At 41.9% G+C, this 26,448-nt stretch overlaps 1 protein-coding gene across 2 annotated transcripts; it reads left to right on the top strand.

The window, feature by feature from the left end:
* Nucleotides 1–467: 467 nt before the first annotated feature.
* ATPAF1 (ATP synthase mitochondrial F1 complex assembly factor 1) lies at nucleotides 468–25,629 on the top strand (the record flags this gene model as incomplete). Of its 2 annotated transcripts, none has more annotated exons than XM_079697874.1 (9): nucleotides 468–802; nucleotides 5,585–5,693; nucleotides 8,817–8,861; nucleotides 9,554–9,616; nucleotides 12,340–12,390; nucleotides 13,587–13,634; nucleotides 17,396–17,491; nucleotides 19,397–19,504; nucleotides 25,453–25,629. In XM_079697874.1, the coding sequence occupies 9 exons, from the start codon at nucleotides 468–470 to the stop codon at nucleotides 25,627–25,629; spliced, it is 1,032 nt and encodes a 343-aa protein (XP_079554000.1). The 2 variants fall into 2 exon arrangements, with proteins under 2 accessions (XP_079554000.1, XP_079553999.1); XM_079697873.1 differs by having other exon boundaries at nucleotides 8,811–8,861.
* Between the last annotated feature and the right edge of the window lie 819 nt (nucleotides 25,630–26,448).

Below are 26,448 nucleotides of genomic sequence, written 5' to 3'. Positions count from 1 at the left end.
AAGAATTCAGCCCTTGGACAAGTCTCTTAATGATTCTCAGCTTCAGTTTCCTCGTCTGTAAAATGGGGATAAAACCTGCCTCACACAGTATGAAGCAGATGGTGTCCTGCACATAGAAACGCTCAATAAAGAGAAGCTGCTACTGTGATTACAGCTGATGAAAGGGCCTTCGATGCTGAAGGATGACTACTCCAGCATGTGCCTAAAGAATTTAAAAGGGAGCAAGCTCGGTGAGGACCAGTAGGTCCGAGCAGCTTACAAGAGGAGACTTGGCCCGCAAGGGCTGCTGGTCGCAGGCTCGGCGAGAAGGGGCGCGGGGGCGCGCGGGGGCGCGGGGGCGCGGGGGCGCGGGGGCGCGGCAGGAGCGGCGAACCCCCTGCCTCCCACCGCGCCCTTCACCGGCTCCCGGAACCTTGAGCGCGCGGAACCTCGCTGCTGGACCGCGGGCACGGCGGACCCGGAGGGCGATGGAGCGGGCGCGCGGGCCGCGGGCCGAGGCCGACGTGCCCGGGGAGGAGGAGGAGGAGGAGGAAGCGGGGGCGGCCATGGCTGCCGTGGTGGCGGCAGCGAGTGGCGCGGGCCCGGCCGTCCTGCAGGTGGCCGGCCTCTACCGCGGCCTGTGCGCGGTGCGCAGCCGCGCCCTGGGCCTGGGGCTCGTGTCACCCGCGCAGCTGCGCGTGTTCCCGGTGCGCCGCGGCTCGGGCCGGCCCGCGGGGGGCGCCGAAGGCAGCGGGGTCGGGAAAGAGATTGAGGCCAACCCCTTCTACTACCGCTACCGCGACAAGATCCAGCAGCTGCGCAGGTGCGGGCCCGGCCGGCGGCGGGCGGGGAGGAGGGGCGGCGCTCGGCCCGCGCTCCTGGTGTATCTGTATCTGGCGCTCTCAGCCCTTCCAGCAGCCCTGCCAGAGGATCACTGGCACTGTCCCCACTCTACAGATGGTTATCTAGGCTCAGAGAGGTTCGGTCACTTGGCTAAGATCACACAGCTAGTGTGAGAGCCGGGAGTCTCTGCGAAGCCCCAGTTATCTTTCTGTCTGCTTTAGTTCTCAAAACGCTGAGGTCGACTCTTACGACAGCCCTTAGGAGGCAGGCAACTCCGAGAGACCTGTACTCATTATCGAAATGGGAAAATGGAGCCTTCCAGAGAAGGGACTTGACTTGCTCAAGGTCACCTATTTGAGTCAGCTGAGCCCTGTCCTAGGACTCGGGTTCCCAGGCTTCTAGCTGAGGACCCTGACTGTAAGGAAAGGAGATTGGGTGGGGGCAGGGCATCAAAGATTAATAGTGTTACAGTTGGCTCTCAGTTGAACTCTCTCATTAAGATGAGAAAACTGAGGGTCAGAGAGAGCAAGAGGCCTGCCAAAGGTCACACAGCTGGTTGGGATTTCTCTGACTTAGAATCCGGGGTTCCTAACACTACCCTTCACCTTCCAGAGAGAAGGACCTGGAGATTAGAGGAGGTTGAGGTGGGTATAAGGGGGCCTTGGAGGGTCCAAAGAGTTGAACTGGGAAGAGCTGAAAGAGATCAAAAGTGAAAATTGAAGGGACTTGGGAGAGAATCTGGCAGGGTGGGCAGACAGTTGTCTTAGGAAAGGAAACCTAAGACTGATACTGTAACTTCTTTGAGTTCTAGCTCATCTCTACTTCCACAGCCTTAATTTACTCTATCATCTTCACCCAGAATATTGCAGTCATCCTCTAACTCAGCGGTCCCCAACCATTTTGGCACCAGGGGCCGGTTTTGTGGAAGACAGTTTTTCCACAGACTGCGGTGGGGGGTGAGGCGCGTTATGGTTTTGGGATGATTCAAGTACATTACATTTAATGTGCACTTTATTTCTATTATTATTACATTGTAATATATAGTGAAATAATTATACAGTTCACCATAATGCAGAACCAGTGGGAGCCCTGAGCTTGTTTTCACTTGCCATTCACTGAGAGGGTTTTTGTTTGTTTATTTGTTTTGTTTTGTTTTGTTTTGTTTGCGGTACGCGGGCCTCTCACTGTTGTGGCCTCTCCCGTTGCGGAGCACAGGCTCCGGACGCGCAGGCTTAGCGGCCATGGCTAACGGGCCTAGCCGCTCTGCAGCATGTGGGATCTTCCCGGACCGGGGCACGAACCCGTGTCCCCTGCATCGGCAGGCGGACTCTCAACCACTGCGCCACCAGGGAAGCCCCAAGACATTTATTTATTTATTTATTTGGTCACACTGTGCAGCATGTGGGACCTTAGTTCCCCAACCAGGGATTGAACCTGTGCCCCCTGCATTGGGAGCGTGGAGTCTTAACCACTGGACCACCAGGGAGGTCCCTACTGATAGGGTTTTGACAGGAGTCTGCAAGCAATTGATTTATTATGGTCTCTGTGCAGTCAAACCTCTCTGCTAATGATACTCTGTATTTGCAGCCACTCCCCAGCGCTAGCATCAGCGCCTCAGCTCCACCTCAGATCATGAGGCATTAGATTCTCATAAGGAGCGCACAACCTAGATCCCTCACCTGCGCAGTTCACATTAGGGTTCGCGCTCCTATGAGACTAATGCTGCCGCTGATCTGACAGGAGGCGGAACTCCGGCAGTAATGTGAGGGATGGAGAGTGGCTGTAAATACAGATGAAACTTTCCTTGCTTGCCAGCTGCTTACCTCCTGCTGTGTGGCCCAGTTCCTAACAGGCCACGGACTGGTACCGGTCCGTGGCCCAGGGGTTGGGGACCCCTGCTCTAACTAGTCTTCCTCACTTCTGGTCTTAGACCCATCTACCCCCAGTCCATGTCACTGCTAGTATAATGATCTTTCTTTGAAAGAATGACAGAGTAAATGAATGAGGATTTTTGCTCTCCTTCAATAGCATTCAGATATACTCAAGTATTTGTCATCTTAAAAACCTTTTCTTGACCTACATTCCCCTTCAGCCTTTTCTCACTGATACCTTTCACAGACAAGCATCTCAGAAGAGTGGTCTACTAATATTCTGAATACTTCACAGCTCCTGTTCATTCTTATTCATGAACAAATGAATGACTGGTTTTACTTTCCTTCCCCACTAGATCATTCCTGTGTCAGTATTTACACATACTACTGCTATCTCCTAAAGAGTGGCTTTCCAAGGCCACTCCATATCCTTAGTGTTCCATGCAAGGCCCTTGTGCTCTAGTACCTGCCAGTCTCCCTAGCTTTATCTAATACCAAAACTTCCTTTTAGCTCCATGGCCCAGCGCAAAGGAATAAAGGACTGATGTTGGGGGCAGGTGTTCCAGGTAAGGGGAGCAACAGAGCCTGAAACCACCTCAGCCATTTGGGAATATCTGAGCAAATTTTCATCATAATACCTGTAGCACTCTCATGTACTTATTTACATGTCTTTCTGTCCTACTAGATGGTAAGCTCCTTGAGGTAGGGACTCTTTCTTATTTATTTCTGTATCTCTGAAGCCCAGCAAGTTAACCAACAGGCGAGAGACAACAAGTCAAGTTTGTTGAATGAGTGAAAGGGAGAGAGGAAGGAATAAGTCCTAGAAGAAGTTGAGTGAGATGGGAGGGAAAACTGTGGCTACAAAAGGGAAAAGAACATGAAGTAGAGGAAAAGGGAGGTAAGCAGTGAAAGCAGGGCCAAAAAAGGATCAGTAGAACCTGGGCCAAGTCAAGGAAAGAGGCAAGACAGAGCTTCGCTGTGAGGCCCAAGACTAACAGGTAGGCTATCGTGAGATATTTTAAAAGGAATTATAGCCCTGATTGGTTAGTGCTGTAGCATACTCACTAAAACCTGGGCTCTTGGAGTACTTATAACCCCCGTTCAGTGTGAGCCAACAGCAAGACAAGGCTGTGTGCCCTGCTGACCCCACTCCAGTCCAGTACCTGGGTTTTTGCATCACACTCTACACTGGTGAGAGCTTTAGGCCCACTGTATCTAGAGTGTGCATAAACGAACATTCCCAGAGAGCAGGTCCACGGTAAGGAATGATTTACAAATCATGTATATGAAGAGAGGCTAAAAAAACTGAAGAAATTCAACCTAGAGAAGAGAAACAGGAGGTGACATAAGAGCAATTTTCAGGTACTCATAAAAAGAACTAGACATTTTCTCTTGTTCCTGGGGGAGTGAAAGATACAGAGAGCTCGACTTAGACTCTGAATGTTTTAATAATAAAAGATGTCCAGGGTGAGAGTACACAGGGCTCCACTGCCTGGGCCACCCCTCACCATCTCCATCTGCTCACTGGCAACACTGACCTAGGCCCTGGTACTTGCAGCCCTGGCCAGGCAGGTGCCACACCCTACCAGGTGAGGCCCTTGGTGCAGCTCTTCATCGAGGAGGAGCTGGCCTCCGGAAGGGAGGAAAATCTATCCAAGTACATGGCAGTGAAGGCAGTGGTGTTCGACATCACCTCCAGAAAGGAGTTACATGGAGGAGGAGCGCCCTCCGTTGCCTTGACCAAGAAGGACCAGAGGGGTGACCAGGATGCCCTTGGAGCCTGCAGACGTCACCCATGACACTACAGTTCTCATGGCCCGGGAGCTGGAGCCCCTGGATGACATCTTCACCAAAGTGTACACAGCCAAATATTGTCAGCTACACAGCCTGAAGCACTCTTAACAGATGGCAGCCCCAACCTGGACTTCACGCCTGAAGACCAGCCCCATTTTGACATAAAGGACAAATTCTGATGTTCCATCAACTGGAGCAGGTTCTTTGGAGAGAGGGTCAGGGAGAACTCAGGTGCTAAATCTGCAAAATAGGCTGCCTGAAGCCTCTGAATTGCCGGGATCTGAATAAATAGAGATTTGCCCTAGTCGGGGAGGGAAGGGAGATGTCTAAGAATTAGATGTGTTCCAGTAAAAGCTTGACACCTGGGATTCCTGCCTGAGGATTCTTGCATCTAACCCAGCAAGATGACCACAAAGTACCTTTCCCATCTTAAGGATTTAAATTCCAAATACCCAGAGTGTAAGTACCTGAGGGAGCAAGCCCTGTGTCACCCTAGGGAATATCCTGCAGGAGAAAAATGTTACACAGGCCCCTTGAGGATTAATAACAGTTGAATAAGTGGATTTCTTTTTCCACTTTCTTGATTTGTAGGCCTGTGCTCAGGCCTAACTAAATTAAGACAAATCCTTCAGCCTTTGACTGTCCTCTCTCTGTGAAAGTGGAACATGGTGCTTTGTTATTTCAAAATCCAGAGAGGCGGGCTTCCCTGGCGGCACAGTGGTTAAGAATCCGCCTGCCAGTGCAGGGGACATGGGTTCAAGCCCTGGTCCAGGAAGATCCCACATGCTGCGAAGCAGCTAAGCCCGTGCGCCACAACTGCTGAGCCTGCACTCTAGAGCCCATGAGCCGCAACTACTGAGCCCGCGTGCCAAAACTACTGAAGCCCGTGTGCCTAGAGCCCATGCTCTGCAGCAAGAGAAGCCACCGCAATGAGAAGCCTGCGCACCACAAGGAAGAGTAGACCCTGCCTCCACAACTAGAGACAAGCCCGCGTGCAGCAACGAAGACCCAACGCAGCCAAAAATAAATTAAATAAATAAATTTATTTAAAAAAAGAAAGGCCCAGGTGGTTTATCCTTTGGTTTACCTTTGATCAGGTCTGACCCAACTGCTTTTGAGTCCCGACTGGAGAAGTGCAGTGAGTTTCGGAAGCAGCCAGTGGGGCACTCCAAGCAAGGTGACTTTATCAAATGTGTGGAACAGAAGGTAAGACTTAGCCCTTTGGGTGTTGTTGGCTCACCAGTGCTCTACATCCCCACCCCTGACCCTTATCCTGGGAGTGGGCTCATTGAGGGGATCAGCTCCATCCATAAATGGTATTCTGCTCTTTCTGGCAAGGTACTGTAGTCATGGTGGAGATATAAGGGGATGAAAAGGGTAATCTCTTCTCCCAGGGGGTATAGTCGAGTGGTCAAGGAAGGGCACACATGTAGGGATCAGGGAGGAAAAAAGAGCTTAATACATGTTAGCTCTTACTGGGGAAAAGCATGTTGAAAGCTGTGTATAGTCAGCCCTCCCTACCTGCAGGTTCTTCATCCACAGATTTTGCATCTGTGGATCCAGCCAACAGCTGATAGAAAGTATTCAGGGGAAAAAAAAACTGTAGAAAGTTCCAAAAAGCAACACTTGAGTTTTCCACTTACAGGTAGCTATTTACATAGCATTTATTGTATTTACAGCTATTTACATAGAATTTACATTGTATTGGGTATTATAAGTAGTCTAGAGATGATGTAAAGTGTATGGGAAGATGTGCGTAGGTTATATGCAAATACTACACCATTTTATACAAGAGACTTGAGCACCTACAGATTCTGGTGTCTTCAGGGGTCCTGGAACCAATCCCTGACTGATACCAGGGGACAATTGTATAGGGAGATTAATCTAATGCAGTGCTTCTCAAACTTTTTGACCATGACCCATGGTAAGAAATATATTTTACTTTGCAATTCATTACACATATATGTATATAATTATAACTGAAACAAATGCTTACTTTTACTATTGATACATGCAATGCACTCTTATTATTATTTTCATCTTTTAAAAACTTTGGCCACAGTCCACTAAATTGATTTCACAACCTATGATTTGAAAAATACTAATCTAAGGTGGTGCACAGAACAAATTGGAGTGGGAGAGGCCAAAGCCAGGGAGAATATATCCAGGTGTGGGCTGCATGGGCCTGAAATAAGGTAGTTACAGTGGAAAATTGGGGTTCTACATTGTAAAAGGAGAGATGTTTATTTTACTTGGAAAATAACTTTTTTTGCCTTGGGTATCCTAAATTTTAAGAGAATCCACTCAGTCTTTTAATAACTGGTTGAGTTCATTAGAATAAGAATAGTTAATGGGTTAGTCATTACAAGGTTGGGGAGCAAATTCAACTTGTGATAAACGTAGTTTACAATTTTATATGAACAAATAACTTTCTACTACAAATATTTTATCAAATGTAATTTCCTTTAGCAAACATTTATAGTGTCAAGATTACAAATAAATAGTTATGGGAAATATTACTATATTATAAACTTTCAATATTATCTGGGAAAGCTTTTTGCCCCTTTTTGAAACAAGACTTAGAAATTCAGCTTTACGATGACAAGAGCAGAATAAGTAAAGATTTAATTTAAATTATGGCAACTCAGGTAAATATTCACTTACTGTCTTTCTTACCTAGCTAGAGGAAGGCTAATAGCTAATGGCTACATTTCTAAAGCCTTTTCTTTACTTTGAGTCATTGGTTCCCTACCGTGTGATACCCAACATCCCCTTTTTATAATAAATTATATTTAATTCTCTCTAATTCTACCCTGAAATGAAATGTAGACAATATAACCCACCTACACACATAATTTCAGGGGGAAAAAATAAATATAATGCCTTAACTGTAATAAAGGGAAGTATTTTTTATTTTTTTTTATTTTTATTTTTTTATTTTTTATCTTTTTTGCTTTATAAATACAGATTTCAGCATGTAAGTTCTTGGGCACGACTATGCTGTGAGACCTAGTACAGTCATCAGGTTCTTTCACCTCTATGAAATCACCATAAATACGTAAGCAACAAATGCAAACTGGTACGGGATGTTGGTAATTATAAAAACTCCCAAACCATAAGCAGTGTTGTTATCAGTGACCCTCATGAGATTCCACAATGTACAGTCTTCTCTTAAGTTACATAGTAGTTGCATTTCTGAAAAATTCAGTATTGAATAAAACTGTTTTAAAAAGGAGAAAGAAAGAGAAAGGAAAGGAAGGAGGGAGGGAGGAAGGAGAGAAGGTCTGGCTAGAATTGGAAAGTTGTGTGGGATGAGGGAAAATTCATTATGTAGAACTCATCTGCAAAATTGCAGCTCATTTACCACCGCTGCCTCTCCCATAAATGCAGGTGAAACCATCCAGTCAATTATTGTGATAACAAAAAAACAGGTCCCCATAGGTTTCCAAAGCATCAGTAGTAGGCATGCTTTAAATGTTTCATTAATTGCTCTTGAGACTTTGGGCACATAGGGTGTATCCAGTAGGTTTTTCTACAGCATGCTTTTGTCTAATTTGTGGGTACTGGTTCTACGGACATCGTTTATGAAAGGTTTGGATTCATTAAATCACAGAGTAATGAAAAACAGGGTTTAATGCAGAAAGTATGTTTCAGGTTCAGAATCCCAGGTGTGGATTGCACTCCTCTCTGAAAGGCACAGAAATTGAATGGAAAACTCAGAACAACACATCCCTACTGTCAGAAACAACTCAAAATTGTATTTCCTGGCCATGGCCTTTATCTGAGAGTGGGCTAGGAGAGAAAATAATCACTTTCAGTTGTTCCTGGCCTTTTTTGAGGGGGAGTCTAATTTGAGGGAGGGAATACTAAGATGGAATACTAGAAAAGACTCAATAGTCTGCTGAGGTTGCCTGACTTCAGAAGTGCTGTCACAGATAAGAAGCAGCTTGGAAAATACATCATTCCATTCTTACCTCCTCTGTGGCTCACTGGGAAGCAGAGCACAGGAAACCCAAGTAGGCTTGTTCTGGGAAGGATTCCCTCATCCATGGTGGCAGGGATAGAATGGACTCTCAGTACCAGTAGATGGTGTTTACTAACAAAGAACTCCTTTCTCATCTCTGTATCTCAGAATCAGTCAAAGAAAAGTTGTCTCACAAACAGTAACTCTTAGAACAGTGTGTACAGTTACTGTATAGAGTGGAGAGAAGTGAGTTCTGAGGTGCAACATTACTAAATGAGTTATTGGGCACCTCACCTAGGGAGGGTGGTCTTCTTAAGAGTAAAGTATAGTTTAATATCCTGTTCCATTGTATATTTCAGACAGACACATTGGGGAAACAGCGTATGAGCAGAGGATTCACCAAGGACAAGGTAGGTTTCTAATTAAATATCCAAGCGTGAATTCATATGGAACATCTATAACAAGAGGCTGCAATTTTGAACATATTTACTGTGGTTCAGTGATTTTGTGATTTTCTAACTGTGGAGATGAGAGATATTTCTACGAATTTTTGTTATGACCTTGATATGACTCCTAGTATAGTGTGGGTCCTGGGGGTGCTAGAGGAAATGTGAAGGAAATGTAGTGTACTACTTCCTACTTTCTATAGGAAGTAGATTTTTTTTTTGGCCACGCTGCGCAGCATGCGGGATCTTAGTTCTCCAACCAGGGATTGAACCCGTGCCCCCTGCGGTGGAAATGTGGAGTCATAACTACTGGACCGCCAGGGAAGTCCCAGGAAGTAGTTTTAAAAAATCAAATAAAAACATGTTTACTCTGTCATTTAACTTGCAAATAAGGAGCCACTTCTGGCAGAATAGCAGTTAAAGGTAACAACCAAACTTTCTCCTCTTAGGAGCCCAGTAGATATTCCCTGAAAATAGAACTGTGAAACCTGCCCTGGGGGCTCCCTTTTCTGAGCATGTGGGTTTTCTTATACTCATTCTCCACTTATTGAAGATCTGCTTTACTGTCCTCCCATGTTGCTTCCCACAAGGCTTACGGATAAACTGTTTTATTTTTTTAATTGTGGGTGTTAATTGCCTTTTATTTTCTCTTTCAGACTCTCAGTTCAATCTTTAACATTGAGATGGTGAAAGACAAAACTGCAGAAGAAATAAAACAGGTAATGAATGAAAATGAATTGGCATACTTTATGAAAATGTGTGCTCTGTGAACCAAATCTGAAAGTAGAAAGGAGCATACATTTCCTGACACCTCTTTCTAGCCAAAATGAAAGGCAATCACTGAAAGCAAAAATGATGAATTACATGAAAAATAGTGCATACAAAAACTTGATCTCACTCCTATATATCTAATCAACTCACATTTCCCCTTTCCTTTTCATTCCTGTTGTCCACATCTTATTTAAAACCGTCACTACTCTATGCCTGGATGACTACCTTTCTACATAGGTTTCCCTGCTCTACTTTTCCCACCCCCTCTCCCCTATCATATCCTCACCAGTTCAATCCTCCTAAAGTTCTACTTCACATAGTGTATTGGTTAAGAACACAGACTCTAGGACCAAGCTGCCAGTTTTAAGTCCTAGCTCTGCCACTTACTAGCGGAATGACTTTGATAAGTTAGTTAACTTTTGGGGGCCTCAGATTCCCTATCTGTAAAGTGGACATAATAATAGTACTTACCTCATGGAGTTATTTGGGGAATTAAATGAGTTAATATTTATAAAGTACTTGGAACAGTGCCTGGCACAGAATAAGTGCTATATTTGTGTTTTTAAATAAATAAATATTATGTTAGTAACCTGCTCTCAAATATTCAGTGACTTCCCATATTCCTTTGCTTGACATTCAGAGTCCTCCATTATTTTAGGACCTTCTGCAGGAAGCTTCCTGGACACCTTCCTTCAAACCATGTGTGATCTATTCCACTTGTTTGGCCATTCCATATACCAAGCATTCCATATTGCTTGAATTAGCATTTGTAAATGCTATTTACATTTTCACATCTGATTCTTTCCTCTCTAATTAGAATATAATAAGCTATTTATTGGCATTCCTTATAGTTCCATGAATTATATTTTAGGTCTATTGAGAGAATCAAAATAATAATAAAAACAGTATACTACGTGTCAGGTACTGTACTTAGTGCTTTATATACAGTGTTTCATTGTATTCTCATAACCCTTATAAAGTAGGTGCTATTATTCCCAATTTACAGCTGAGGAAACTGTAACTTAAAGACATGAAGCAACTTAGTGGCAGAGCTAGGACTCAAACCCTTGTCTGTTTGACTCTACATCATATTCCCTTACGGGAAGCTGTGCCAATTGCTGTGGGTGTCCTTGAGCGCTGTGTCATTGATTTCAGCAGACAGTTATTAAATGTCAGCCTCTGTACCAGGCACAGAAATAAATGAGAGAATCCCCAGCTCTCAAAGTGTTTCAGCCTAGTGGAAAGACAGACACAGAAACAAAAAGAGAACAGCACAGAGTTCTAACTTCTGTTAATAGAGGCTTAATGCAAACTCTCCAGGAGACCTGAAACTGCCTTTGGGAAGAACTGCCAATAGAAAGTGGACACCAGGCATGTCCTTTAGGGGAGAGAGAAACCAGGCCCAGGAGGCCTGATCATCATATGACAAATATCATTTAGACCTACATTTTTAGATACGAATTTGTGTTCATTAATATAATTTTGAGTAACCAAGGTCAACTATGTTAGGGAACATCTGTCAGTCTCATAAATTCAGTGTGGATTCATAAACTATCTTCTAATATAAATTAAATAAAAATAAGCAGGATATGCTGTCCTTAAAATGAGGAGACAGTGCTTTGACATGCAAAAAAAAAAAAGGGAAAAAATGAAAAGCAACCTTACTGCATTGATAGAGTGAGGTCCTAGGAGGTAATAGTCCTTCTGTGCTTTGTGTTGGTGAGACCACACTTTGATTAGTATCTTCAGTTACCCCCCTCCCCTCCCATTTTCATGGGAATGTTGACAAAGCAGAGCAGCTCTAAAGGAAGGTGACCCAGTCTTCAATACCAGCTCCCTCAGGTGTCACCTTGGCTATGATGCCTTCCCCAACCTCTGTGCCTTTGCTACTGCTTGTCATTCTCTGCTTAGAATGTGTCTCTTATCTTCTCTCCTACCTGTTTATCTTCCCAGACTCCCTGTTCACCTGGCTAACTCCTGATCATTCTTCAGGATACAGCTCAAGTGTCGCTTCCTCTGCCACTTGTTCCCTAACTTGGATTAAGTGCCTCTTTTTTGCCCTCGGAGCACCTTGGCTTTGGTTTGCATTGTAATTCTGTTGTGCTAAGCACAAACATTATTTCAGTAGTCTTCACAGTAATCCTCTAAGGTTAATATTACTATTTTATTGAGGAGTATATTGATATAGTTCAGTGATTTCCAGTAGTTTTCCCAAAGTAGCATAGCCAGCAAATGATAAGAGCTGGGATTTGCATCCAGATCTGCCTGACTTCAGACCCTGGTTCCGAATGACTGATCCTGGCTCTCCGAGAGGGCCCACAGTTGGCCGGACAGTGCGGGTTTTGGGAGAGAAGAGAGAAGATACGATAAAAAAAAAAAAAAGCTTGTCTATTACACACAAGGCACACCTTGGGAGAAGTGATTAACAAGGTCTCAGAATCTGTTTCTCTGATAGGAATTTGTTATTAAGAGTTACAGATTAATCATCTAGAAGAGTAGGTGGTATTAAATCTTTTTTGTAATCATGTACTAGTAATAAAAGTATTACGTTGGGTTTTCCTCCCTGTTATCAAATAGCATATTACTCCGAGCAATGAAAGCTGTCACCACTTCTTGGTACAGGTTGAAAAGGTTACTGATGTGTCACAGACACTCTCTCTTTTTTGTACAGATTTGGCAGCAGTATTTTGCAGCAAAAGATACAGTCTACGCAGTTATTCCTGTAAGTAGTTTGGAGAGGAAAATGAAAGTGTTATAACATGAAGGTCAGGGCTCTAACCTTAGCAGGCAGTTGCTTTTACTTTTCCTATGTTTATTGCCTCTTGAGAACTTACATTTATAGCTCTGAGGGGTTTTATTATGCCCTGAGCACCAAAGATTGGGAGCTCCATATGGTATATTTATGGCTTCTGTTTTTCATCTTTCTGGTTTAGAAATGTCTCTTTGAGTCAAGTCTCTGACAAGGGAGCATGGTGTAAGTTTATGTTGCTGAGCAATTTCCAAGTGTCTTTTATTTCTTTTTGGTGTTTTCCAGCCAAGCTGTTGGAATTTAGGACAGGGCCACTGGCCTAGCTTTCTTCCCTTCCTGTCTATGAGTGACCTATACCTGAGCTGACTTGGAGCTTCCTCCTAGTCTTTTTCTGGCATTTCCCCTTAGCAAGAGGCTTTTTTTTTTTTTTGGCTTTCTCAAAATTGCTTTCTTGGAGATAGTAACGGGCCACTGCTTGACCATTAAGATCTGTGACTGGGAAGGAATGCTGCCGACTTCTTCTGGTTTATGTCCTGCTGCCTTCTACCAGAAGAAAGCATTTAATGTACTGGGTTATCAGCTAGTTCTTTAATTGTTCTTCTCTGAAGAGGAAGTAGCTTTAGGTTAAGTTTATATCAAGCACCCAAATATATACTGAGCTTACATGTGTAAGTTTAAGGAGGAAAACTTGCAGATGGAAAAATAAAGCCAGGCCTTTTGGTTGTTGTGAGAGTATTGCTATCTTTTATTTTCTTTTAAGAAAATAAAAAGATCTTTTACATATATACCCTTTCCTTTCATGAGTCCAACATTCAGAAGGCTCAGCACTTTTCATGATATTTTAGGTCTCCAATGCTGACTCATTGTTTGAACAGGCTTTCTTAGCTCTCCCTGGACAAAGTCAGTGACCTGTTGTCTCTGACACTGGGCAGAGTCCCCTGAAGAGTTAGAGCATTTGCAGTATGCACTCTTCACACATAATTCTGATATTGAACAGGAAAGCATACCTCTGCTTTTTCCTCTTTGTTGTAAGAGGGATTTGTAAATGATGGAACTTGGGATTGTTTTAGTTGTATTTTAGTTCTAGAGTTCAGTCTTGGTGAATTTAAATGTGATTGTGGCCTTTTATGTTTTCTTGTTTTTGAATTTTATTCTTTTCTAACCTACAGAAAGAGAAGTTTGATCTGATCTGGAACCGAGCTCAGTCCTGTCCAACAGTAAGTGTCCAGTGACCATATGAGGATTGCTTATCAGTGCTGCCAGACAAGGATGTTTCCTAACCAATCTCTTCATGCTCCATACCATCTCACATGTTATAGTTATTTAACAAAGACGCTCACATGTTGATTGTACTGATAAGTAACATTTTTAGCCTTATGAAATCATGTGGGTTTGGCCCAATAAGCCTGTGGCTGTTTAGCTCTCTGAAACATCTCAGCCCTTTCTGATGTGGATCTTAATTTATTAATATAAGTGAATGTTGGAAGCAACACCTGAGACCTTAATCTTTTCAGCCTCCTTTAAGTTTCTCTTTTATTGGCAGTTTCTTTTCAGTTTTGGCCATGCTATTTTGATTATATATACCTAAAAGGAATTATGAAATTGTTGCTGGGGTATTGAGCTGCCAGAAGACCTAAGAGAAAGGGAATAGGTGAGATGGATCAGCTGACTTGGTGTCTATACTGATTTCTAAGATTCTCAGAAAATGCTTCTAAACATTGCTGAGAGAAAATGAAAAACATCTAAGTAAATGGAGAGATATACTGTGTTGGATGACTCAATATTGTTGTCATTTCTCTCCAAAGTGATCTCTAGATAAAATATAATCCCAATCAAAATCCTAATAGGCTTTTTTTTTCTTTTTTTTTAAATTGACAAGCCAGTTTTAAAAACTTATTTGGATATCCAAAGGACCTAGAATAACAAAAAAATTTTGAAAAAGAAGAACAAATTTAGAGAACTTACATTACCTGATTTCAAGACTATGTTTTTATAAAGCTACAGTAGTGAAGACAATGTGGTAACAGCATAAAGACAGACAAATAGATCAATGGAACAGAATAGAGAATTCAGAAGTAAACTAATGTATGCATGGTCAGTTGTTTTTCAGCAAAGGTGCCAAGGTAATTAAATAGAGAAAGGATAATCTTTTCAACACATGTCCAACAAATTGTGCAAAACAATTTGAGTATCCATATGCAAAAAAATGAACCTCTACTCTTACCTCACACAGTATCCAAAAATTAACTCAAGATCTAGAAAAAGGGCTTCCCTGGTGGCACAGTGGTTGAGAGTCCGCCTGCCGATATAGGGGACACGGGTTCGTGCCCCGGTCCGGGAAGATCCCACATGCCGCGGAGCGGCTGGGCTCGTGAGCCATGGCCGCTGAGCTTGCGCGTCCGGAGCCTGTGCTCTGCAATGGGAGAGGCCACAACAGTGAGAGGCCCGTGTACCACACACACACAAAAAAAAATCTAGAAAAAAAAAAGATTGAATCTTAGTGACCTGGGCTTGGCAGAGATTTAAGTACCGATACATCACAAAAAGCACAAAACCATAAAAGAAAAAATCAATAAATGAGATTTTGTCAAAATTAAAATTTTCTCTTTGTATACCCATGTTCATAACAGCATTGTCACAGTAGCCAAAAGGTAGAAGCAACACAAGTGTCCACTGATAGATGAATGGTTAAATAAAATGTGATATATACATGCAGTAGAACATTATTCAGCCTTATAAAGGAAGGAAATTCTGACACATGCTACAACATTCATGAACCTTAAAGACATTATGCTAAGTGAAATAAGCCAGTCACAAAAGGACAAATACTGTATGATTCCACTTATATGAGGTACCTAGAATAGATTCATATACAGAAAGAAGGACAGTGGTTGCCAGGAGATGAGCGGAAAGCAGGGTGGGGAGTTATTGTTTAACGGGTATGGAGTTTCAGTTTGGGAAGATGAAAAAAGTTCTGGAGATGGATGGTGGTGAAGGTTTCACAACATTGTGAATGTACTTAATGCCACTGAATTGTGCACTTTAAATGGTTAAAATGCTAACTGTTATGTCTATTTTACCACAATAAAAAAAATTAAAAATTTCTACTTTTCGAAAGACGTTGTGAAAATGAAAAGGTAAGCCACGGACTAGGAGAAAATAGTTGCAAACATACATTGACAAGTGACTTGTATATAGAATATACTAAAAACTCTTACAACTTTATAAGAGGACAAGCAACCCAATTTAAAAATGAGCAAAAGAGTCAGACAATTCACCAATGAAGTGCAATGGAAGTTATAAGATGTTCAACATCATTTGTCATAATGGAAATGCAAATTAAAACCACAGTGAGATACCACTAAGATGACTAAAATTAAAAAGATTGACCATCCCAAGTGTTGGTGAGGATATGGGACAGCTGGAACTCTAATATATTGCTGGTAATAATGTAAAATGGTACAACCACTTTAGAAAACAGTCTGGCAGTTTCTTTAAAAGTTAAGCATATACCTGCCTTAAGACCCAGCCATTCTACTCCTAGATATTTTCCCAAGGGAACTGAAAGCATATGTCCATTCAATGACTTGTACACAAGTGTTCATAGCAGGTTTATTTGTAATAACCAAATACTGAAGATACCCAACTCTGTCTCAGGTGAAAGAATAAAGAAATTGTGTGTGTGTGTACATATACATCATATACAGTACATATATAATGGAGTAAGATTCAGCAATAAGAAGGAATGAACCATTGATATATGCACCAACATGGATAGATCACAAAACAATTGTGCTGAGTGAAAGAAGCCAAACCAAAAAGAAGTATAGATTCTGTGGTTTCATTTATATGAAATTCTAGAAAATGAAGACTGACCAGTAGTGACAGAAACCAAGTCAGTGGCTGCTTAGGAACAGTTGGAGAGAGGGAGACATGAATTACAAAGGAATTTTTAGAGATGATAGATATGTTCATTGTGTTGGTTGTGGTAATGGTTTCACTGTATACATATGTCACAACTATTCTAATTGTACGCTTTAAATATATGCAACTTATACTTCAAGTATACCTCAGTAAAGCTTTAAAAAAAATGTTTACCCTTTAGGCACTGAGGTTATCTCATGTAATAATAATAAAACAGAACCTTAGTGGTTAGCAGTAAGGAGACAATTCCATGACTAATGCATATTGGACTGATTATACTTTGTTTTGTTCTGGCACCATTCTCTGCACCACTCCTCCACAACTCATCTTGAGCATAAAACTAATTATTTCTTGGTGTTTAGAGACATGCTTCAGTATCAGCCTCAGATAGTAGAATATGAAGTGAGTACAATAATTGTGACAAAAATTAATGCAGCAGCATTAGAAAGTTTAGAAATTGAAAAAGGCCCAAAAGTTCATCAAAAGAAGGATAGATAAAATTGTGGTAAATTTCTGTAGTCAAATTCCCTATAACAGTGAAAATAATGAATTAGAAGTTATACTTATCAACATGAGTAAATCTCAGAAGTATGATGTGAAGTAAAAAAAGTGAGTTGCAAAAGTATACATATAACCATTGTAAAGCAATTATACTCCAATAAAGATGTTAAAAAAAGTATACATATAGTTTGATACGATTTAAGTTTTTAAACATACAAACAGTACTATTTCTTGTTTATGGATGTATACCTATACATTAAAAGTATAAAAACCTGAAAGGGAATGACAGACACCAAATGCTGTTTACCTGTTATACTAGAATGGAATTAGAATGGGTTTACAGAGAGAGCTTCATTTGGATCTCTAATGGTTTCTTTCTTAGGTGGGTTGGGTAGTGTATGAGTGTTTGTTACATTATCACATGAATTTCATGATTTAAAAAACGTTTTAAAAACCAAACTTTGAAGAAATGGAGTGAATGACACAGGTGGTTGGACATAGAGCAAATGATTTTATTTATTCATCTGTCTCCTCATGTATTTGTTTCCCACAGTTTCTGTGTGCACTGCCAAGAAGGGAAGGTTATGAGTTTTTTGTCGGGCATTGGACAGGTACTGAACTCCACTTCACTGCACTTATAAATATTCAGGTAGGTGGCCTGTGCTCAGCCCCTAGATGAAGGAGGCCTACCCCTTTGTGTTATTATGAGCCCTTGCTGAGGCTTGAGGACACAGAATATGTACTAACTACCAGCAGGATTTGCTGTAGCACTGATGAATTGTCGTACTTTGCTGGGCTAGCTTTTTAGGCCCCACTCACTACCTAGAAATTGAAAAGATCCCAAAACACCTTCTCTGACTATTTCTGGCTCTCTCCTCTCTTCCCCATACATCTATAACATTTACTGCATGTACCTCACTTAACAACATGGGTGGGTGATGATGGTTATCTTTATAAACTTAAGGTAGACTCTTTGTCTTACATGTATTTTATTAACCAATTCAGCACTTTCTAAGGTGCTAGATGCATAGTTTTCATTTCACAGATGGCGTTTTGTTTGCTTCCCTCCTTCCTTTTTCTTTGTTTTACTCCCAAGTATTAGATTAAGAAGTTTGATCCAAAGCATTTGAAGCTTTTAAAATAAAAGTATTTTAAATGAGATCATCACCAGTATTGACATTCTATATTTGGAGGCTGAATCTAGTAAAAACAAGAATGTATTATAATGGCTTTGAAGTTGGGGTAAAGGGAGCACAAAACAGATTGAGAATTTGCTCATGACTGTAGCCCTTGTGATTGTATCCAAAAATTATATTGTGTTTGTTTTTTAAAAAAAATAGTAGGAAAGAAAAAAAATAGTGGGCTCAGAGAAGTTAGTTCGCAGTGCTAATAAGTGGTAGAGCTGGGTTTGCTTGACTCCAGGTTATTGACTCCAAAGTCTATGAACTTAACCATTATGCTGTTGTGTTGGAAACTATGCTAGGACTAGCTTTGTGAAGCTCATATACAAGTATAGGAAAAAGATCCAGAAACATAATTATGACCAAAATGATGTGTATTTGAAGTATGTTCGAGAGAACTGAGGCTGAACTATTATTAAGAGTACCCTAGCAATAATTAGGTATTGATGATTAAAAGGACTTTTGCTGAAATTTTAAAGATGAAACCCAGAGATCTTTTGAATGTATAGTTGTTTCCTTCTATACTATATGAGGGCTTAGGCTTTGAACCTAGCCTCTGTTCCTAGTCTGGAGTGAGGTCTAGTCACCACTGCCCTGTCCATTCTTCATGAAATTATGATGTTCCCATTCTTCTTTCCCCACTTCCTCCCACCCAGATTATATTTTAAAACTGCACATTACAGGGCTTCCCTGGTGACGCAGTGGTTGAGAGTCCACCTGCTGATGCAGGGGACACGGGTTCGTGCCCTGGTCCGGGAGGATCCCACATGCTGTGGAGCGGCTGGGCCCGTGAGCCATGGCCACTGAGCCTGCGCATCCGGAGCCTGTGCTCCGCAACGGGAGAGGCCACAACAGTGAGAGGCCCGCGTACCGCGCAAAAAAAAAACAAAACAAAAACTGCACATTACAAATCTGGCCCATGTGCAGACTCTCCAGCTGTTTGCTACAGCTTAAAAGAGCTCAGTCCTCAGAGCCAGCCAAGGGGAGTAGATTTCAACTGTGAAATGCACTAGTCCATAAAAGCGGCAATTACACAGGCATATTGCTTTATTTAAGACTTGATCTGGTAGCTGCTTGTGCCGTTTTGTTTTTAAATATATGGCCATGATGAAGGATTCACTGCCTACTGTAAACACTTTCCGGGAGAAAAGCCAAACCTTTTTCAATTGAAGACACAAATAACACTGTGCAAGCTGTCAGTTTCGATGTGCCTTGGCAGACCTGGCCACCGCCACGTGCCAGTCCTCCGACTCACCAGCCACCCAAGGGGCTGTTAAGAGCCAGAATTCCCTCCAGACTCTTTATTGCTGTGAAGTCGCAGTTTTGTTGTGGTGGCACCTTACTGAGCCTTGATTAAGTGTTCCTCCTTACAGACCCGAGGGGAAGCTGCAGCCAGCCAGCTGATTTTATATCACTACCCTGAACTTAAGGAAGAAAAGGGCATAGTGCTGATGACAGCAGAAATGGATTCCACATTTCTGGTAAGAATCCACTTTTACCTTTTTGGATTTACCTGGTGACCCTGAAGGTATTCAGATACAGTTATATGGTATCTGCACTTGTTACCTTTCTAAAATCCAGTAATTCTGACTCCAGGACACATCTGGCCCTAGGGGTTTCAGGCAAGAGACTATGGACAAGTAAATGGCTTCTTAAATGTAGGGAAGAGTTCAAAGTCTAGAATAGTTCTTAATCTTTTATCTTCCTCCACACTGTTCACATGTACAGCATTCATCATACATAGTGAATTTCCTTCCTCCTTTTCCCATTTCCTGGGATAGAGCACTGACCATATGCCCATAGGTAATGATGTCTTTTGTGTTTGTTCTTTACATATCCAGGGCCAGGAGCAGTTTTATGATTACTGTTCAGCCTGTTCGTCTAGTCCTTGCTCATTTCAGTCTCATTTATCTGGTAGGGTTTAACTTCAGGTTGTCCTCAAGATAGTGGGCACTTTAGTGCCTCTTCCTCCTGAGGTTCTTTATTACAACACCCACTTATTTTTCTCTGTCTCTTAATCAGCTGCATACAAGAAAGGGAAAAGTTATGCTACTCAGCTAGTATCTCATAGTAGCAGTAAGCCCCAAGTCTAGGACATAATTGAGACTCTACTTCCTTGTCTGTTATTCCTATAACTGTTCAGTCCCATTTCTCCCATTCTTCCTTCTACCCATCACACCCAACTGGAAGTCACCCAAAATCCTACCAAGAAGAATGGACTTGCCATTAACTGAGACAGACAAGATTGCAGGCGGAAGAGGTTTGGGAGGAAGATCAGGAGCTCAATTTTCAACACATTAAATCTGAGATGCCTATTAGATATCCAAGTAGTAGGCAGTTAGATATATGAGCTTGGAGTTCAGGGGAGAGGTCCAAGCTAGAGAGATAAAAATGAGAGTAGTCAGCATACAGGTTGTTATTTAAAGCCATGAGACTGAATGAAATCACCAGGGAAGTTAATGAAGGTAGAAAAGAGAAGCGGTCTAAGAACTGAGCCCTGGAGTGATGAGGAAGCATCAGCAAAGAAGATTGAAAAGGAAGAGTCAGTGAGATAGGAGGAAAATTAAGATGGTAGAATCCCCTGGAAGCTAAGATAGAATGTTTCAAGGAACAAGGGTGCTCAACTAGCCAAATCTCACTTGCTGGTAGGGCAAATGAGATGAGGACTGAGAATTTACTAGATTTCACAACATGGAAGTCATTGGGGACCTTTATAAGGGCAGTTTCAAAGGAGTGGTAGGACAGAAGCATGATTGGAGTACATTTAAGAAAGAATGGGAAGAGAAAGAGTAAGCATAAACACATCTTTCAAGGGATGTTTTTCAGAAGGGAAGGAGAGAATGGGGTGTAAGAAGTGGGGATGAGAATGTTTTTTTGGTTTTGTTCTAAATGAGAGAAATAACATTATATGTATATGCTGATGGAAAGAGTCAGTAGAGAGGGAAATATTGATAATGCATGAGAAGGAGGCTGGAGAGTTGTTGAAGTGGTGTTTTTGAGTGGGGTGAGTCTTGGGAATGAGGGGTTGATCTTTGCCAGAAACTTAACAACAGGAGAGAAGCCAGGATATAATGACACAAATACAGTTAAATGAATAGAGGTGATGGTAGCTTGTAAGAAGTTCTCTTCAGATTGCTAAGTGAAAAGAAAGATCGTCAGCTGAGAGTGAGGATGGAAGAATAGGTGTTGGACTTTTGAGTGGAAAAGAGAAAGTGTGAAATTGTTGTCTAGGACAGGCCCATGAGCTGAGAATGTGTTCTACATCTTTACGTAGTTGAGGAAACAAACAAACAAAAAAACTAAAAAAGAATAATATTTCATGGCCTGTGAAAAGTATATGAAATTCAAATTTCAGTGTCTATAGATATTGGAACACAGCCATGCTTATCATTTACATGTTATCTATGGCTGCTTTACGTCTACAACAGAGAGTTGAGTAGCTGCAACAGAGACTATAGGGCCATAGACCCTAAAATATTAACAGTCGCCCTTTCCAGAAAGTGTTGACATGTGATCTAGGAAAATGGAAGGGAGAATGGGTGTGCGGGTACAAGCACAGAGAGGGAGGACCGAGAGTTGGATTTAACTAGGGTTATGGTTTAGCCAAGTGATGTAATGAAGTAAGATAGGGACCAGGAAGTTAAAAGCGAATGCAAAGGAATGATTGTAATTATTGACAATGGAGTGCAAGTTGGATAAAGAGGGAAGTGGAAACAGAAAGGTTAGAGACAGAACTGCGAGTCCTACTTGAGTTAAAGGATTTTTTAATTTGGGAGTGAATGTTAAATATAGGAAATAGGAGACAAAGTGCGGATGTTTCAAATTGAGATTTGGAGGGGATATGGTTATCAATAATGATAAGGTTTAAAATTTGACCAGAGGAGTGAGTGACATAGAGATTGTACTGCATTTTCTGATCTTCAGCAAAGCATAATATCTAACTGTATTAGAAGTGGACTCTAGAGGTCAGAGGAGACCCTTTCTGTTTTAGCATTTATACCACCTCACCCTAGTGGTCTCAGACCCATAATTATTAAAATTTACTTCCTAGCCTTATAACATTTAACATCATACCAGACAACATACATTTGCCTTGTATAAGTCAACTTGACTATGAGTTTCTAATGTAGTGCAGAATTAGACATGTTAGAATTTAGTGTAGAGATACATGATTCAGAGATGGGAAACCTAGAAATGTAATATAAATATATGATCCCCTGCACACTCACGCATGAGTTTGCACTTTAGGCATAGTGTTTCCAAATACAGTAAAGCAAATGAATAGAAATACCTGGAAACTAGAGGTTTCTTCTGAACTGATTAACTTTAATGATGAAAATTTAGTATAGTATTAGAAAGCCTTATTTGGGTCCACATGTGTGTCAACAGATGATTTCATTGGAATGTAGTAAGTGCTAGGATAGAGACATGCACAGCTTTGGGGGAGGGGGCAGGGGGAGCGTTCCTGGCCCAGAAGGAGGAAGAAGCATTCCTAGAGATGACACCTGAGCTGCACCTCAAAGATTAGCAGGAGTTTAGCAGGGTAAAGTGGGGAGGGGGAGGGGAATGTTCCAGGTGGTGGAAATAGAATACATAAATGCTAGGAGGCATAAAATGACTTGGGGTATTACAAACAGTTTGCTATCACTGGTATATTAAAAAAGGAGGTTTGGTGGGTTGTGTTTAAAGGATCAGCTTTATCCTGCAGGCACAAAAGGATCATTAAAGGGTTTTGAATGGGGGGTGACCCATAAAGAGTTGGATTTTAGGACCATTAACCTTAAGTATTTGCTTCCTAAATATTTTTTAGTTCTAGCCTGGTCAGTGTGATCATTTAAAATGTAGTTGCAATAGTCTGGGAAAAAAGTAGTAAAGACCTAAACTAGAGCAGTGGTAGTAGGGATGGAGGAGAGAGAATGACTCCAGAAATATATAGGGAATAAAATGGGCAAGACTTGGTAATTTGATTGTAGCTATTAAGATTGAAAGAGAGGGAGGAATCAGGTTTGTTAATAAACCTCCTTGTTGAGCAACATAGGGAATTAATATGTTTATCTTCTTGGGTCTTGGAAAGGGAAGAGACTACTGTTTCATGTTGAGAGAATAAAAGGCAGGGGGTGAATAAGTGGGCAGGGGTTGGGGTGCAGGGGAGCTTTCCATAATCCTCCATGAGAGACATTTGCACATATCTCCATATCTTAACTCTCTATCCACCATTCTAGTGGTCTTCAAACTAGTGGTCAGAGCCCTTTATCCACACAGAATCTTACTATGTAAAACCCCAGGATATAACAGCTGAAAGGGAGGTGAAGGGACCAGAGGCACCTCCACCTAGGACTCTGCAGTTTGAGCAGCACTGTTCTAGAATGTACACAACTGAAATTACCCTTACCTCCACCATCCTAAGCCTCAAATAAAAGTTGACTCACAGGCCCTACAGTTCAGGGCCTCAGAGAGTGGTGGTACCTGCCTCAGATTATGCACTTGCTTTAGAGATGGTTTGTCCTTGAGGCATGTTTGAATATAAGAAAGGTAAAAATGATGGAGTAGAGTTATCGACCTTGATCAGTCTTAACTATTTGCCCCACCAGAAATGCTATCAGGGTGAAGTGGAGGGAGTATCAGCCTGGGAGTCCAGAGGTCTGGTCCTTGCTCTGCCACTTGTCAGCCATATGACCTTGGGTCTATCCCTGACCCTCATCTGCTTTGGTCTCCTGGTCCATTAAATGAGGACTGGGTGATCTCTAAGGCCCCTTCCAGCTCTAAAATTCTATTAATTTGAAATAGCCAGCATTTTGGAAAATGGCTTTTGATTGAAGATCCAGTCTCAGAGATCAGTGCCTGCTTATGAGAAATGACCTGCAAGGCCCATAGGAGGGAATGGAGGTGAAGCAGGCTGTGGTATTTATAAACCTATTTTCATCACTGTAGCTAGACATAGCACACTTTTGACAGTTTTAGTAGGAATTTTCCATTATCGCTTGGGGTTGGGTTTTGGCTGTGTGAACATTGTAATTGTGAATAAGTGCCTCTGATCAGCTAGCACTAGAGAATGTATAGGAAGCAAAAGTAAGAGTTTTTGAAGTAACTCTCTTGTAAGGTTTCAAGAGTGTAGCCTGTGTCCTGCTCCCACTTCTGTTACACAGAGTGGTCTGGTCACCATTTCCCTGCTACTGAGCTTTAGAGAAGGTGGCCCCTTCTTTTCCCTGAGGCTTTGCGGGTGGATTAGTTAGAAATGACTGCATAACAAATTACTACTCCAAAACTTAGTGGCTTAAAATAACAAATATCTATCGCCTCACAGTTTCTGTGTGTCAGGAGTTCAGGAGCAACATGGCTGGGTGTTTCTGGCTCAGAGTCTCTCATGAAGTTGCTGTCAAGATGTTGGCAAGGACGACAGTCATTTGAAGGCCGATTGGGCTTGACGATCCACCTCTGACCCCACTTGCATGGCTGTTGGCAGGAGGCCTCATTTCCTTGCCACACTGGCTTCTCCGTAGGCTACTTGAATGTCCTCATGATATGGCAACTGACTTTCCCCAAAGCAAGTGATTCAAGAGAGACAGAAAGACAGAAGCTGCAATGTCTTCTGTGACTGAATAGCAGAAGTCATTTTTCATCATGCCACTTTAGTCCATTTGTTAGAAGCAAGTCACTATGTATAGCCAACACTCAAGGAAAGAGAAACGAGGCTCCATCACAGAGAAGAAAGAGTGTCACAGGGAATCCCCTGGCGGTCCAGTTGTTAGGACTCCGCACTTTCACTGCCGAGGGCCTGGGTTCAGTCCCTGGTCAGGGAACTAAGATCCCACAAGCCACGCAGCACAGCCAAAAAAAAAGAAAAAAGAAAAAAACATTGTGTCATAGACTTTATGGACAAATTGTAAAACTATAGCTGGCTTTGGCACTACTTTTTTGACTGAGGTGGTATGAGGAACAGGTTTCATTCAAGAGTATGTCTGGTTAGTCAAGAACTTAGTAGTAACTCACAAACTGGTTCTTAGAGATGAGTAACTATTGCTATTTTTTCCCCCTTGAGATAAACTTAACAGTTACTAAAGAACTGAATGAAGAGGGAAATTTTTAACATATGCATTAATTTATTAGCAAACATTCACCAGATTTCACTGGGTGCAGGATGTAAAAGAAGCACATACTTTGAGAAATACACACAAAGCAAGACAGACAAAAAAGAAAAAGAGGAAAAAAAAGGACAGATACAATACAGTATGATACATACTATGTTAGAGGGACGTGTAGGGTAATTTGAATACACAGAAAAGGGGCACCTCACCAAGACTTGGGATGTCAGGGAAGGTTTCTGCAAGCAGTGACTCCTGGTTGAGGGCCCCCAACTGCCATAGGACTTAGACACAGAGCTTCATGGCCCTGTGCTGGAAAGGACCTGACTGTTCTTTTTACCTTTCAGAATGTTGCTGAGGCACAGTGCATTGCCAACCAAGTTCAGCTCTTCTATGCCACCGATCGAAAAGAGACCTACGGGTTAGTGGAGACCTTTAACTTCAGACCAAATGAGTTCAAATATATGTCTGTCATCGCTGAATTGGAACAAAGCGGACTTGGAGCAGAACTGAAATGTTCTTAGAACCAGGATAAGATTTAGAGCTGTAAGGTTGGTTTACAGAGTTTGCTCAGCCCTGGATAGTCCTGAGCCTACCCACCCCCTGACCTCTTGGGAGCTCAGCATCTATAATGAGCAGTCTCTAAGGAGTTACCCTGTATGCTTATTGCAAGAAGTAACATGGAGGTGAGCCCTGTTACTTGATAGTCAGGAACCAAGGTACCCAAGCATTCTGTTCATTATCTCCCAGCATACTTGAGGTTTCCTTTTTAAGTGTTTGAGGTCATAACCAGAGACAGCCAAGGATCCACAAGATGGTTGACTTGATTTTACACACTGTAATAGTATATTTGTTTTCTGGACATTTTGACTGCACAGCTCCCAAATGATTAGTTCCTCATCTTTATAAACTGTGACAGGATAATAAGCTTGAAGACCTGCTGTAGTTAGATGTGGGCTTTACATACTCTTCCCACTTGGCTGGCCAAAGGCATAACCTAGATATCCTATTAGACTCTAGAACAACCAGATATTACCATCAGGATTAAGACTCCGTCTAGATGCCCCTAGAGATGGCTTTAGTGTAGCTGGTTTGAAGTATCAGCAGATTTCAGTTATAGTTAAACGGGTACAGTGTGGCGCCTGCTTCTCTAACTCTGCCTGTTGGAAGCTGTGTATTTGGAGGGGCTGAATCAAGTGCAGTATAAATAAATCAACACTTTTGTAAAGAGAGGATGAATCCAGATTGGCTTTTTTTTTTTTTAACAACTCTAAACCATGCCAGTATTATAGAAAAGGTAGGCGGAAGCAAATGTACCCATATTGGGTGTGGGGAAAATGTAG

The sequence above is a fragment of the Hyperoodon ampullatus genome (assembly GCF_949752795.1).
Source record: "Hyperoodon ampullatus genome assembly, chromosome: 2".
Taxonomy (NCBI): domain Eukaryota; kingdom Metazoa; phylum Chordata; class Mammalia; order Artiodactyla; family Ziphiidae; genus Hyperoodon; species Hyperoodon ampullatus.
Note: the sequence above shows the minus strand (reverse complement) of the source record. Positions and strands in the feature narration are given on the sequence as shown.